The sequence below is a fragment of the Harmonia axyridis genome, chromosome 3 (genome assembly GCF_914767665.1).
Source record: "Harmonia axyridis chromosome 3, icHarAxyr1.1, whole genome shotgun sequence".
NCBI lineage: Eukaryota > Metazoa > Arthropoda > Insecta > Coleoptera > Coccinellidae > Harmonia > Harmonia axyridis.
This window is the reverse complement of record NC_059503.1, coordinates 42,104,784-42,120,397: the sequence shown is the minus strand read 5'-3', so window position 1 is coordinate 42,120,397 and position 15,614 is coordinate 42,104,784. Positions and strand designations below refer to the sequence as shown.

General features: G+C 32.8%; 1 protein-coding gene across 18 annotated transcripts in view; it reads right to left on the bottom strand.

Moving 5' to 3' along the window:
- The window catches only part of LOC123676324 (eukaryotic translation initiation factor 4E transporter-like), a 209,863-nt gene that overhangs the window by 152,263 nt on the left and 41,986 nt on the right, over nt 1-15,614 (bottom strand). For all 18 annotated transcript variants that reach the window (XM_045612154.1, XM_045612168.1, XM_045612170.1 and 15 more), the window contains exons 6-7: nt 13,989-14,149; nt 4,443-4,824 (exon numbers count right to left, since the gene is read on the bottom strand). In XM_045612154.1, coding sequence (XP_045468110.1) covers nt 4,443-4,824; nt 13,989-14,149 — 543 coding nt within the window. The remainder of the gene's footprint in view (nt 1-4,442; nt 4,825-13,988; nt 14,150-15,614) is intronic.

Sequence of the window (15,614 nt, the reverse complement as noted above, 5' to 3'; positions counted from 1 at the left end):
GATTATAAGTTTTTATATCCCTCTTGTGTATATTTATTCGGTTTCCTAGCCGTTTGTTGTCTATTCATGCCAACAAATTTTTCCATAATATTAATTTTGAGAATGTTAAGATTTTAATGCTAACTATAAAAAGAGATGTATTCCAGAAATTATTCATATAAACAATCAAAAAAGTACAATAAAAAAAAAACATATAAACAGGAACTGAGTCCAATATTCAAGAGTACTCCAACAACAGATCATTTTTCGATGGCCCGGTTAATGAATGACATGTGACACTTTTATTGTTATCTTCATGCGTCTTATTTTGTATGACTATGTTTTATACCTTTTGTAAGTTAAGAAATTATGGAAAATCGAGAAAATTAGCAGACTTTCAGGTCAACCCCAAATTCAGTGAGTTTTGAATTTTGATCTGATGTTTGTCATTGTTTTATTGTCTTGTATGTTTTATTTACAGTCGCTCTGAGGAAGAAACCAAACAGTTTCGAAAGCTTGGTTTTATGAATAAAAGTGAATAATATCTCACGTATACACGCCAAGTGTCTTATATTATTAACTTATTAAATGTAATTTGACGAAAATAGTGAAGTAAGTGTAAAGAAAATTTTAAAATTAATTTGGATATTATCACTGCTTGTATTTTACAGAAGCCATTGGTGGCCGAAACATATGTAGGAATAAATATATTTTATGGAAAAGTAAATAACTATTTACTGCTCAAGAACCATGTCCTAAAAAAAACCCAAGAAAACTCTTCAAACAATTTTATAAATCGATAAGCACAAGAAAATCAATAACAAATAATATATATATATATATATATATATATATATATATATATATATATATATATATATATATATGTATATATATATATATGTATATATATATATATATATATATATACAGGGTGTTTCAAGTTCGACGTTCTATTAGACGTTTCTGGAGAATGGGGCCGATTTGAAATCTGAAAATTCGGAATATGATATTGTTCATGATGCTCTATTCAGCTAAAATATTTTCGAAGCTCCGGCACTTCCGGTTATACAAGAATGGACTAGTTTAGTGATGTTGATAATACTATATTTGACACGATAGAATCAAAATATAGAGCAAAACTGATAAATCAGTGAAAAAATTTTGAAAATCCATCAATAAATGACTGAGAAATAGATTATTTAAATTTACGTATTTTATCGCGGAACGTCTTTGGCCTGTGACGTCACGGCTCTTGCCTGTGATCGCTACACCATAAATTACGTTTAAATACTTAGCCGCGCCAAGGCTCTCGCTTTCTCGTTTGTAGTTGTACAGTGTAGTTTTAACTCGAGTTTTGTTTTTATGTCACCCTAATGGAAGAAGGCTTCGTGAAAGGACAAAGTGACAATTTGCCTAAAATAGATATATTCGCAGTGATGGAGTTTTTTTCTTCAAATCCATCTTATGTCAGTGCAGAAATAAAAGGAGTTTAACTTTTCAAGTAAGTATCTACTTTTGAGTTTGCTACATCATGGTTCAACTTATAACGACGATTTATTTAAAAAAACGTTTCATAAACAGTTTGTAGTTGGGTACTGGTTGTTGAAGTCTATCAATGGCAAAACATATTTATGTGGGGAGTAAAAATTAAAAAGAGAAAAAAGTAATTTATATGTATGTATATAGTAAGTTATTTCAGCCATCGTGTAACGAACAAAACACGACACGAACGGCACAAGTGATTGTACACCAATGAATTCGTAAGCACTCTGCGAATACCAGACGTATAGTGTGTGACGTCACGACACTTACATGTACTATGAAATTATTCTTCCAAGCGCAACTTCAAAGTCCCATAACTTTTTCATTTCTAGAGGTATTTCAATGATTCTTCCACATTTTTGTTTCATTTTACTTGAATTTTTAGAATTAATCCTTAATAAAAAAATGAAAACTAGTCCATTGAAAAAAAATTTTCAAAAAGAAACTTTTTTTTTCATTTCATGTCTTAAATATTTTCAAGATTTCCATTTTCAATTACTCTCTCCTAAAATTATTGCGTTGGTCCTCATAGTTTTTCATAGTTTTCAAATTATTAAGGAAAACCCGAAAAAAAGAGAGAATTTCCATAGTCACTATTACGAGGATTGTTTTTACTGTGAATATCCTACGCGTAAACTCAAATCACTTTCTCAATGTAGGATGTATGTAGGAATATCGTGCATATCTTGAATTTGAAAAATATCATAACAGGGTGTTTCAAATATTGTGCCAAAAATTGAGAACAAAATTTGATCATAATTTTCGATTTTCAAATCAGAACCCTATTTTTTTGTGATTTCGTTGGAGAAAGAACCAGCAAGATACTCAAAAGAAAAAGCAAGAGATGGGTTACTCCCGACAATTCAGATTCCTATATGGAGTGCTTAGCCTCAAATCTGAACTATGTAAATAATATGACAGTAGACGAAATATACGAGTACGAGAATAAACAATTCAACAAACACTACTATTGAAAAACCCTGCCCAAAGGAAGTAAAATAACAAAAACTGAACCAAAAAACAAAACATTCAATGAATCAAAGAAGGAATATGGAGGACAAGAACACACAACAGAGAAATAAGAAAGAATAGAGGTATTAAGTTATCGAGAAACGCTACGTTGGGGACAAAGGAGATACAGAAGATCAAAGATGGACACGGAAACCTAGTGACACACAAATTTTGATATTTTGAAACAACAAAACATTTTATCAAGAACTCACATCAAAACAACAAGCGATCGAAGCCGATCTCCGAAGAATACAAAACTAAGGATCAGAAGGAGTAAGGCAAGGGTATACCCTCGTCTTACTTACCCCCAAATTATTCGTTGCGTTGATGGAGAGTATGTTGAAAAAGATAAACTGGGGTGCCACAGGAATGAACATCCACGGTGAATGGATATGTTTCATCTGTTATGCAGATGATGTGCTTATAACCGATAACATACAAGAAGCACAATAAACTCTGAATATGCTGAATAATGTCTGAAACATTCTGTTTTAAAATGAACTTATCAAAGACTCCATACCTGACAAATTTGGTATTGATGCTTATAGAGTGAGGTCTTCAAGCAATGTATTTTGCCTGGACTCACGTATGGAGCTGAGATACTTAGATTGACCAAAAAGAACATCTGCAGAATCCATGTGATACAACGGAGAATGGAAAGTTCAATACTGGGAGTTACTCTCAATGATAGAATACCAAACCGAACCATAAGGAACCGAGCAGGAGCAAGGGACGCAGTGGAATCTATTTTGCAGCTCAAATGGAACTGGGCTGGACATGTGGCGAGAATGAGCGATGGAAGATAGACAAAGAGACTTGTGGAGTGGAGAGCAAGACATGAGGCCTACAGAAGTACAGGAAGACCTCCTAGTCAGTGTACAGAGGACATAAAATAGTGGCTGCAAACTGAAGTCAGGTGGCGAAAAATTGAACAAGATGGCTACAGTTAAGGGAGGGTTTCGTTCAGCATTGGGCGAAATAAGCTTGATGATGATGATGAATGTAACACTGACAAATTGTATTTTTAATGTAAGTGTATTGAATAAAAATGATTTTTGAATGAGAATATTCCAAAGTTGTTAAATAACTGATTTATTTTTTCATGATTGCAACACAGCAACAACTAAAACTTCCGCTAGCAGAAAAATTGATCCTTTCTGTCAATCATAAGATGATATAGTTATTGTTCCTTTGAAAAAAAAAAATTATTCTCCCTCATGGGTTTAACAGCATAAAATTACTGCATCTAACAATTAAGTTATAATACATATGAAAATGTGAATCCTACATCGAAGCACATTAAACACTATCCTTTTGGAGCCCCGAATGAAACGTGCTGCTGAACGCAAAGCTGCGAGAGAAGCTAAAACCACTAATTAAGTTTGATTTGTTATGAGTCCATAAGTTGAATTATAATGGTTGCTTATGGTTTATATTGGACAAGATGAGAGGTCAAGGAAAGTATACAAGAAAATCAAAGAAGTTATATTCTTTGGATTCATAATATATGAGTCATTTGAAAGAATTTGGTCATAATTTCAAAATCCACCATTCTACAAGTAAGACTTTCACTCCTAGAATCTCTTGAAATAAATTAATAGAATAATTTTTTCAAAATTACCAAATATATGTAAACTAATCTCTTTTAAAGAATATCTTCCCCAATGTACCCAGTTAATTTTGCTATCTACGGTCACAGTAGATATATTCGTAGTATTCTACTGTAGCTGTAGAAACCACTGAAGTATTTCTAAAGATTGCAACAAGGTTTTTAAATTGTTTGTAGATATTATATTAGTTCCAGTTCCTTTTCACTTATAATCGAACCTCTCTTTGCAAAATATATCTAGACTATATTTATATATATATATATATATATATATAGATGTTGATAAGTGAAAACTCACGTGTTTTGATATTGTTCAGCATTTCGTTTTGCTGATGTGCTTCCTTAGCACCAAACACCTGCTTACCCCTCTGAAACATGTCGGCGATGTTAACCTGACTGGCGGCCGGTTTCGGATTACCCGTTTCGCTCACGGCTCCGCCCGCATTCACTGCGGCCGGCGATATCGGAGCGAAGTAGGAATCCGAGCTGCCCAGTTGGGGAATATTTACAGCTACGGTCGATGACGGTTCGTTGATGTCGTTCAAGAGGTTTTTCAGAATGTGCTCTTCGTGCAAGGAGGACCGTCTGCTGCTTTCGGACGCCTTGTCAGGGGATTCACGCTTGAACCAGCGGCTGAATTTTGATTTTGTGTTGTTATCCGCAGATCCTTCCACGCCATTCTGAAATTTTTAAATATTATTGTATTTGAGGAAATTTCTTTGTTGTTTAACCCTAAGGTATAAGAACAAAGAGATCCCAGGTTAATACACCTAGCATAGTATAAATATTTAGGGTGCCTTCTTTCAAAATGGCCAAATTTCAAAGGGAGATCATACAAGAACATTTCTTGATTTTGAGAAATATTTCAAATTTTTCCATAAAATAAATTATAGTTGTAGCCACATCAAATTTGATGGTTGTATTGAAGAAAAATTATTAGTTATGGACATGTTTTCTTTTCAGCAAAAATACCTAATTGGTATGCTTTTGAATGACATACCAACTTTTGTGCTCGCTTCTTGTCTTCTGCCATAAAATATCATGACTAACAAGACAACAATATTCCAAATATAAATTTGCTCTATCTTGAAGCTCTTTGATTGAATATTAAAGTAATTCTCTTGGAAATTATGAATTCATCTGTTGAATCAATGTAATTCAAACGAATAAAATAAACTACAATAATAATGTCCCCTTGAGAAGCGTACGGAATATCCAATTGAAAAAATGTCAAATCATTGAATAGAGAGAGGTCATTTAAATTTACACTTATTTTGAAATTAGTTCACTACATAATTTGTAAACCCAACAAAAAGTAACCATTTTCCATCTTAAGTATAAAAGTATGTTTTTTATAAAAGGCTATTTGAAGGTATTAAAATAGATATTACCTCACTTATTGACGTCATCAAAGATTAGATTTTAAGAACGCTATACTATTTGATAAAAATTCAATTATTAAATATGCAAAAAAATCACAAAAAATTTAATTATTCATACCATGTGATGATAAACCAACCAATCCGGATAACTCAAGTCAATTTATGGAGAGCATGTGTGTTGTACTTAAGTGTTTTACTTTTTTTATTCTTATTTTCTGATAAATATTTTCATTCTAATCGAAAATATCCACTTTTTACTTGCTCAACAATTAGTACTGAATAATTTGAGAAGATTGAAAATGTTTTCAAATGCCTGTTCAACCAACCCTGTACCTCTAGCTATTTCTTAAATCTCAATACTATTGCATCCTTGATAGTAACTGTTCAACTTATTTTTCTTCAAATAAACATTATTATAATGAACAGAAAAACTTAAATTTCAAAATAAATTACATGAAATGAAAAGCATAATTTTGCAGTATAGATATACACGTTTATCTTGTGTTGACTATACTCGTTCTGTTTTATCCTTTACTTCTTTATTAATTTGTTAGGTTAGAAAAGAGGTTAAGATAAGTGTGCCGAAGATTGAATTGGAGCCCCAACCCCCAATCTTATAATTGAAAATTAGAAAAAAGCGTGAGCAAAAAAAGAAATTTAAACCCTACAATTTTATATTGTACAGGGTGGCCAAATTTCGATGTTTTAGCACAACAACTTTTAAACCAGAGGAGATAGACAAAATCTGATACCCCATTCTCGGTCTCTTTTTCTGAGAAACTAACAAGGGTAGTATTCAGTTTTGGCCAGCTTCTATTGTTTTCGAGTTATAAGCGAAAATTGGAAAAATGGCGATATCGAAAAACATTTATATCTCCGCTAATACTTATGATAGAGCTCTGAAATCAAAACATTATACAGGCACTTTTTGATGTAGAATCCAGTGGCGTGCTCGTATTTTCAAATTTTTTTTTCAAGTTTTTAATTACGAAGCTATGACCCAAAGTTATGTTTTTTCAAATAGGAACACTAGATTTCTGTGCTATTTTTTGAAAGCTTAATTTTTCCTGCTTTCAAAAATATATAACATCGTATGATTCGTATCAATATTAATAATAGAAAATGGTCAAAAAGCTTTTTTCACCTAAGAGTCTCAATATTTCTATGGTTTCAACTGTTGATGAGCACAGAAACATTGAGCTTTCTATAACAAGAGCAGCAGTGTCCTTCCGTCAACTGATTATTTCTATGCTTTTTAATAATTTCTAAAAAATTCGAATCTTGATTTATTTCATAAAAATAGTTCCGAAAATATAAATGAACTCGAAAAAAAAATTTCCTAGGTAGCTTGAACACAGTTTCAAATATTCATCTATTGAATTCGGTGCGGAATATCGAGAAGAGGTGTCGACTGTGCATTGTGCAATTGTTGTCATTATTAGGTTAAATATTATTATTTCTTGTTTGTTCCCTTCGTAATTAAATTTTGAGTTCAATCATATATGCGTTGTTTCATATGCTATTTAAAACGTATTGGTTTAGTATATCCAAAGTCACTTGAACTAGTCTATAAAAACGCTTGGCCAGAGATAATTGCAAACAGCCATAAAACATAGGTGCACACTTTTCAAACCCTTGAGTTGAAAATAATATTTTTTCGATGGGACTCAGATGTCGATTCTTTCAGAAAATTTGTGACGTGAGTAGCTTTCGCTGTTACATCAAAATGATACTATGTCATTCTACGGTATTATAATTCGATAATTCTTTATTCTCGACCTGTAATATAATATCAAGGATCGTTATCAACGATGATCGTTCGATCGTTGCATAGAATTATAAGAGCACGATGTTTGAGATTAATTCGGAAATGTTCTGTCTGAAGATAAGACAAACTAGGGTAGAATAGGTGCATGACCTTGAGGTCCTTGAGTGACATCAAGTCACTCAAAAAGTTTTTTGGAAAAAACCTATATTTTTTATTCATTCAGTCAATTTTACGTAGGTATAAAAAGAGAGAGGGGTCTCTAACAAATCCTATACTCAAAGAGTAAAAACTTGAACTAAGGAAAACTGCAATTTCTCATTGAATAGAGTAGTCAATGACTTCCAGAAAACATAAAAAGAAACTAAAAAGGCGAAATTTCATGAATTGTAATAAATTGTTCGTTAAGATGGTTGAAAATCCATAAACCAATAAAATTTTCAATTACGAATAATTAATGACATTTCATGAAATGTCAAATTTAGTTATCAAAATTTCAATATTAGTTTCTATGTTTTCCGAAAGTCATAGACCGAGTCATAGACTACTTCACTCAGTTAGAAATTGTAGTATTTCCTCAGTTCAAGTTTTTCCTCGATAACTCTTAAATTTTTCGTATTCAGAATCAGAATAAATATTCAAAGATATATGTAACCTATTATTAAAACTGTCCTAACTGATGGCAGGAAATGGTGAAATATTTCTATTTTATATAAAATAATCACATATATTCAAGATGGCTGAAAGTGCACAGTATCGTTCGTTGTTGGCGGACTTAAATAAGTTGAATAAATCGCAATTAATTGAAATAATAATTAAAAAAACTGTACCAGAAGGTTTATCAATTAGTGAAGAACTGCATAAATGCATTCATAGCTCACAAGATAATTTTGGGAAGATAATGAGTGAAGTTGATGTAGTGCAAGAACCCAGTTACAAGGACATTTCGAATTCACGAAGAGAACTGAATGTAAGTGGAAAACTCATTCAACAACTGGAGGAGAGGGTTAATGATCAAAAACTGATTATATCCCTGATGAAGAAAGAATCACCCAACGATAAACATCCTACTGAAACTAAAATGCATGCAGGTATAGAAAATGACTCATTCAAAACAACGGAATATAAAATAAACAATCAAGATGCAAAGAAATTATCGGTTCCACAAAAAACGCAACCGAATACAGCATTCGATAGGCAGACATCTGTGAGATCAGAAAAAAGTGTAAACAGATTAGATGATGGCATATGGGAAATTCCACGATATGAGTACAGGAGACGAATAAATGTAAACAGAAGAGGAAATCGAGTTATGGTAAGGCGACAGAATTCGAATTCAAAGGGGTGGTCAAATACAAAGATTATCATGTATATCGACTCCCACCAAAGTTCGAAGATACCGATTTGATTAACCATCTGAAGTCCAAAGATATACAGGATGTGAAATGTGAGAGAATGAATTCACGGTATCCTGATGAGTACTCTTCATTTAAGGTTTCCGTGGCATTAAAATATGATAAAGAGTTTAGAAATCCCAATATTTGGCCTGAGTATGTCGTTATAAATCCTTTTTTTAAAAAAGTCGGCCAAATAAAGCGGACCGAGTAAGGAAAAACAAAGACTTCATTATTATAAACCAGAATGCTCAGTCAATTGGAAATGCTCAAGAAAGAATAGAAGATTTGTTAATGCAAGAGTGCGGTCATGTTTTGATTCTAACAGAACACTGGAAAAGCAAGGAACAATTGGAAAATCACAAATTTCAAAATTATAAACTTATCACGAGTTATTGCAGAAAAGAGAATGAACACGGGGGGGTCGCCTTATACTGTGATAATATTTGTGAAAATCAGAACTGACATAAATAAAATTAGTGTTTATAAAATTTTTGAGTGCGCTGCAGCAGAATTCAAGTTGGGAAGTCATAAGTTGGTGATTGTGGCTGTGTACAGAAAACCAGAGACTAAATTAGATATTTTTTTGGCGAAAATTCATGAACTGTTGGATATTCTGAGTAGAAATGAAATTCACTTCATTGTCGGGGGTGATTTCAATATTGATAGTCTCAATAAAAATGATGTGGGAGTAAAATCTTTTGAATCTTTACTGGAATCGTTCGATACTGAACTGACAATCAAGGAATACACTAGAATTCATTACAATGGAAAAAAAACATGTTTGGATAACTTCTTCACATCTTTCAAAGAATATTCTTCAAAAACTATTGATTCTAACATTTCTGATCATAGATCCACCGAGTTAGTAATAAATTTTATGATACCTGATGAAATGAATGCTTGGAAGTATGTTCGATGTTTTAATGATGAGAGAGTTCGACAATTCGAGAATGTCCTTGGTGTTGAAAACTGGCAAGAATTATCTCAATTTTCAGAAGGCCAGATTAATGAACGTTGGAGTTTCTTCTCAAGTACCGTTTATGCCTTGTTTGATCAAGTTTTTCCAGTCACAAAGGTGAAACGGAATGTTAGCAAAAATAAAAAAATAACATCTCATGAAATAGAAAAAAGTAAAAAAAAATTAAGTTCACTTTCAGTAGTAACACACTACGATAAGAAATATCGGGAAGAATATAATAGGGAGAAAATAAAATTAGAAAAACTGCTCATTCATGAAAGAAAACAAAAATACGAACAAGATATAATGGAATCGGACAATATTTCTAAAATCACTTGGAAGATTGTTGGGGAAGTGATTAACCGGCTGGGAAGTCAAAAAGAGATGTAATCCCTTTAAGTGATAATTTAATGGAAAAGGCCGATAGTTTGAATGAATATTTTATTAATTCAGCTACAAATTTAATTGAAAAGCAAGTGAAAATTCCAACATCCTTCCAAAACATACCAAATAATGAGGTTAATTTAAATTTTAAAATGACAACTGAACAGGAAATCGAAGAAATTGTGAAATCTTTCAAAAATAAGAAGAGTTCAGGATATGATGAGATGTCACCATTTCTTATAAAGCAGGTCATCAAACCAATTGCTAAACCTTTAATGTTGATAATTAATAGTTCCCTTCAACACGGAATTTTCCCTGACCTTTTGAAGTTATCAGTGGTAACACCTTTGCATAAACAAGGGGATACCAAGTCAAATGAAAATTTCAGACCCATTAGTATGTTGACAACATTTTCAAAAATCTTCGAAAAGATAGTATATAAAAGGCTTATGGAATTTTTTATTGAAAACAACATGTTCAGTGAAAATCAACATGGTTTTATAAAAAGAAGGAATATATAAACTGCTATATTTGAATATGTAAACAATGTATTGAATGCACATGAAAATCATGAAATGGCTCTTGGGATGTTTTTGGACCTTTCAAAAGCCTATGATTGTATCAATCATGAATTTTTACTGAAAAAAATTAGACCGTTACGGAATAAAAGGAATGGAAAATAGGTGGATAGCTTCTTATCTTGATAATCGGTCGCAGCAGGTTATTATCAAGAATGATGGCTCTATTGTGAGGTCGAAAGTGGGCCAGGTTTTACTAGGAATTCCTCAGGGCAGTATATTGGGTCCTCTGCTGTTTTGCATTTTCATCAACGACCTTTGCAATGTACTGGATGATAGTGGACAAAGAAAAGTGAATTATGCTGATGACACTAATATATTGATAACTGCAAACAATTTCAATGAGTTAAAAATAAATGCAACAGATGCTCTGAATAAGGTACTTACCTGGATGCAGCAGAATCAACTTGTAATCAACAAGAATAAAACAAAATACATATTATTCAGTATCAACAAGAATACGGACCATAGGAAAATCAGTATCAATGATCAGGAAGAAGATATTCAAAATAACACCAAATTTTTGGGTGTGATAGTTGATAAACATTTGAATTGGGAATCACATATTGATGAACTCAGGAAAAAACTGAATAGCGTGAATTATAGCATAAGAACATCAAAAAAATATTTGACCTTGAAGTCGTTGAAAGCTGTTTATTTTTCTTGTTTTGTAGGAAAACTTAGATTCGGTATATTGTTTTGGGGTGGTGGAAGAAATCATGATGTAGATAGGATATTTGTAGTTCAGAAGCAGGTTTTGCGTATAATTTACAACATAAATTCAAGGGAATCGTGTAGAGGAATTTTTAGAAGTAATTGTTTATTAACAGTATATGCTATTTATATATACGAGTGTTTAGTTTTTATGTTTAAGTATAAACAAAAATTTTCAAGATCTGCATCAAGTCATTCGTACAGTACCCGTAATGTCAATTTGTATTCACTGCCGATACATAGGTTAAGTAGATATGAAAAAGAGCCATATTATGCGAGTTTGAAGTTTTTCAATAAGCTACCTGTACAAATGAGAATTATGGATTGTTTAAAAGTTTTTAAGAGACAGATATTTAATTTTCTTGTTGGTATTGAACCCTATAATTTAGAGGAATATTTAAACTTCAATTGTTAATTTTTAGGTGCTTATTTAGTTAAGTTTTTTATGACGTTTTTCAACCCACTGTACAGTTGTTGTAAATGTGGCTGTTTGAAATAAATTACTATTATTATTATTATTACTTGATTGATTTTTCGATCTGGCTACGTAGCTGCTAATTTGACGTACTAAGAACCCGTCATATATCAATTCTGACTTTGAAAGTAAATGGAGGAATAGATTTGATTGCGAAATATTCATCTTTTTTTACATGAGCCATAGAATTGTGCCGAAGATCATAGTCGAAATCATTAAAAGCATCAGTCACACAACGAACTAAAACTACGTAAAAATGCATTTCAATAATACCCCTATGGACCACACTGGTCTATGCGAATTATTAGAAAGTAATTAAGAAGTGATAGATGCAGCCAATGAGTGTAACCAAAAACGCTCCCAAAGTGGAAAGGGGAATACGAGGGGAAATATTCAGCCAATAAGATCAATTTAATCGGGACATTCTTGTTTCCAAGACGATTTGCTAAATACCGGGGTTTATTTGAGAGTATTGATAGCAATATTTTCATAAATTCCGAAAGGAATTTCTGAAAACTTGGACAACCCTTGTATAATTTAAATATTCGGGCTTCCTCCAAGTGACTTTGGATATACTATACTTGTGCGTATTCATTCTGGAGACCTATGTTAATAATCTGCTGATACATCCATCTCAATACAACTCTTTCGATTGAAACATTCGATCTTGTGGATCTTTTCGTTATTTCCGAATCAATTTTTAGATAGAAAATTCATTAAACATATCTAGCTTCGAATTTTGTAGAAATTAGTGAAAAGCGTAGAAATAATCAGATTTTCAGAAGGACACTGCTCTTGTTATAGAAAGCTTAATTTTTCTGTTCTCATCAACAGTTGAAAAAATGGAAATATTGAGACTCTTAGGTGAAAAAAAGGTTCTTGGCCATTTTCTATTATTTATATTGATACGAATCATACGATGTTATATATTTTTGAAATCAGGAAAAATTAAGTTTCAAAAAAATGGCACAGAAATCTAGTGTTCCTATTTGAAAAAAACATAACTTTGGGTCATAGCTTCGTAATTAAAAACCCTTTTGAAAATACGAACACGCCACTGGATTCTACATAAAAAAGTGCCTGTATCGTAATGAATTCATTACAGTTCTAAAAACAGTGCTGTAACTGTGAACTCATTACAGCATCGTTTTCAGATATATTTTTCGTTTTCTGGTTGTCTATACTGACTGACAATCCTATCAAATTTCAACAAACGTCAAAAATTGTCAATATAATATAATTTTGATATAATCTCGGATATAATGAAATGATGTGCAATATTATTCGCAAATTCTCTTAATTTTGGTGGTGTAAATCGATTTCGTCAGACATAATTCACGAATTTAATGCGTAATTGTAAATTATTTGAAAATTCCAAACGTACGATTCAAATTCCGTAATCTGTCAATTTTCGTAACAGTCACACCAACTGCCAAGATACAATACAAAAGTCACTAGGATTTATAATCTGAATTATTCATTGAATTTCGACAATATTTCACAAAACTTGACTGAAATACAGAAAATATCGTCTAATACTCGTTGCGGAAGGTAATTCCAACACTCTTGCGTTCGAAAACTCGCTCCTTCGTCGCTCGTTTTCGAATTTCGCATTCGTGTTGGAATAAGAGCCCATTCTGCAACTTGTGTTAGAATATACTATTAATTTCAGAGCTCTATCATAAGTATTAGCGGAGATATAAATGTTTTTCCATATCGCCATTTTTCCAATTTTCGCTTATAACTCGAAAACAAAAGAATACTACGCTTGTGAGTTTCTCAGAAAAAGAGACCGAGAATGGGGTATCAGATTTTGTCTATCTCCTCTGGTTTAAAAGTTGTAGTGCTAAAACATCGAAATTTGCCCACCCTGTACTGATGGATTGCAAAAACAAAATGTTTTTCTCTCCGTATTGTAATATGAATATTCGCCCTTTTTTCTTGCTCTCGCATACAGGACAGCTAATCAATTCTCGTTTCTAAATCCACAATGAAACCAAACCTGCGAACCTTTTTTTTAATGGAGGGAAATCCACCTTATGGACGCCCAACAAATCTGAACGAGTGTCAAACACCTATCGCACCTGCTGGGTAGTGTGAGGCTCTAAAACCCGCGAAAGCGAAAGTCTAAGAACATTGAGCGAGTGTGCAATGATCAATGCGTGATGTTCTCCTGTGAACATACACTTACCGTTAGAAGTCCAGGAATGGAATCACACTTGAATATATCGTCAAAAATGAATGAATTTTCGTTGATAGTTTCCATTCCACCAGCTGCTGTAGGTGGACCCTGGCGATTTTCTTTGTCATTATCGTTTTGTTGTTCCTGGTCTTGATTCTCCTCTAAATGGTCTATAAATTTGAAGAAAATATATGAAAGTCTATAATACTCAATTCAGGGGTAATATCAATATAAATGATGGTTATTCTCAACATATTTTTGAGCGATCTTATCCGAGCAGATCGCTCTATCAAGATTCGACTCACTGATGACCAATTCCTCCTCAAATTCTACTGTAAGCACGCCAATTTCCGAACGAAAATTTGAAATTTTCAGAGCATCTACCTCTACCTGCCTCAGTTGAATTCATTAATGGGCATAATCCGACTAGGACTTCTGTGAATATGGCCGTTCGAAATTTTATTTACCTAATCAATTTCAACTGCAGATTCGACGAGATGAAAATTTGCATTTGGATGTAAAATACAATTTCAAAATTCGTGTTTCAATATCAGGTTGATTACGTAACCAGAACTATAGAATTGATTTATGATTCTTGCATGGGTTGTTCCTAAAAGCAGTGATCGTACACCTATGAATTTGAAATCATAAGATCTCTTCAAATAAAATCGACCTGAATTTGCGTCATCTGCACTCAGTAGAAAAAATATTGAGCATTCTTTTTTCAAGAAACTGAAATAGCTGAAAACCCTAAGTCGCTACGGCATCTAGTTACCAAGCTGCAGGGCAATCTTAAAAATTGACCTATTCCAAATGTTTCCAACACACTCAAAGTTCTATGATACCCAAATAAAACATATTGTTACGAGATCATCTTCGTGCAGAGCAGTTGACACAGCGTAATTAGTTCGTGGAAAGTGCTATGTTCGAAATGTGATGATACGGATTCTTCCAGAATCCGAGGTGACTTGTGAAATAGACACAATCTAGCTTCGAGTTTCGTTTAGACCTTAGTCATACACGTATGTTAGATTAATCTTTTCGGACTCCGTTTCACCTTGTTTAAAATTATAAAATCCTTCAATCGTGAGATTGTGATTTGTTATTTGAAAGAATAAAATTCTTTTTAAAAACAAACTTCGTCGATCGATAATCATAATTGGCGCTGCGAACAGGATATCGCAACGGGTTTTTTAGTTTTCGTGAAAAAGAAAATGAAAAATAGTGTCCACTAGTGAATACAAACTCTCGAGATTGTGTTCTAGGAACTCCCGTTGAGTTTCAACTCTTTGTGCGATATCAAGAAACAACACCACCACCACCCACTTCAACCAGAAGGAAGGACGATTCCACCCTAGGATGCAAATCTTGGTATAAGTCCTATTTTCCTAAGATTCCTATTTTCATTAGTGTTCTTTATTTCAATGACAGAATTATCTGAACAATTGGGGGTAATTGCTGAAGATATTGAAAGGACCCCGCACGTTTAGTAGGGAAAATGGCTTTCCGTGAATTTGGCTGAATTTTTGATATGTTGTAGTTCTTGATGAACTGATCAGAAAAGTCCTCAGCCATAAAGCTCAAAAATGGACAGTTTTCGAGATATGGAGCTTTGAAAATGGATTTTTTGCAATT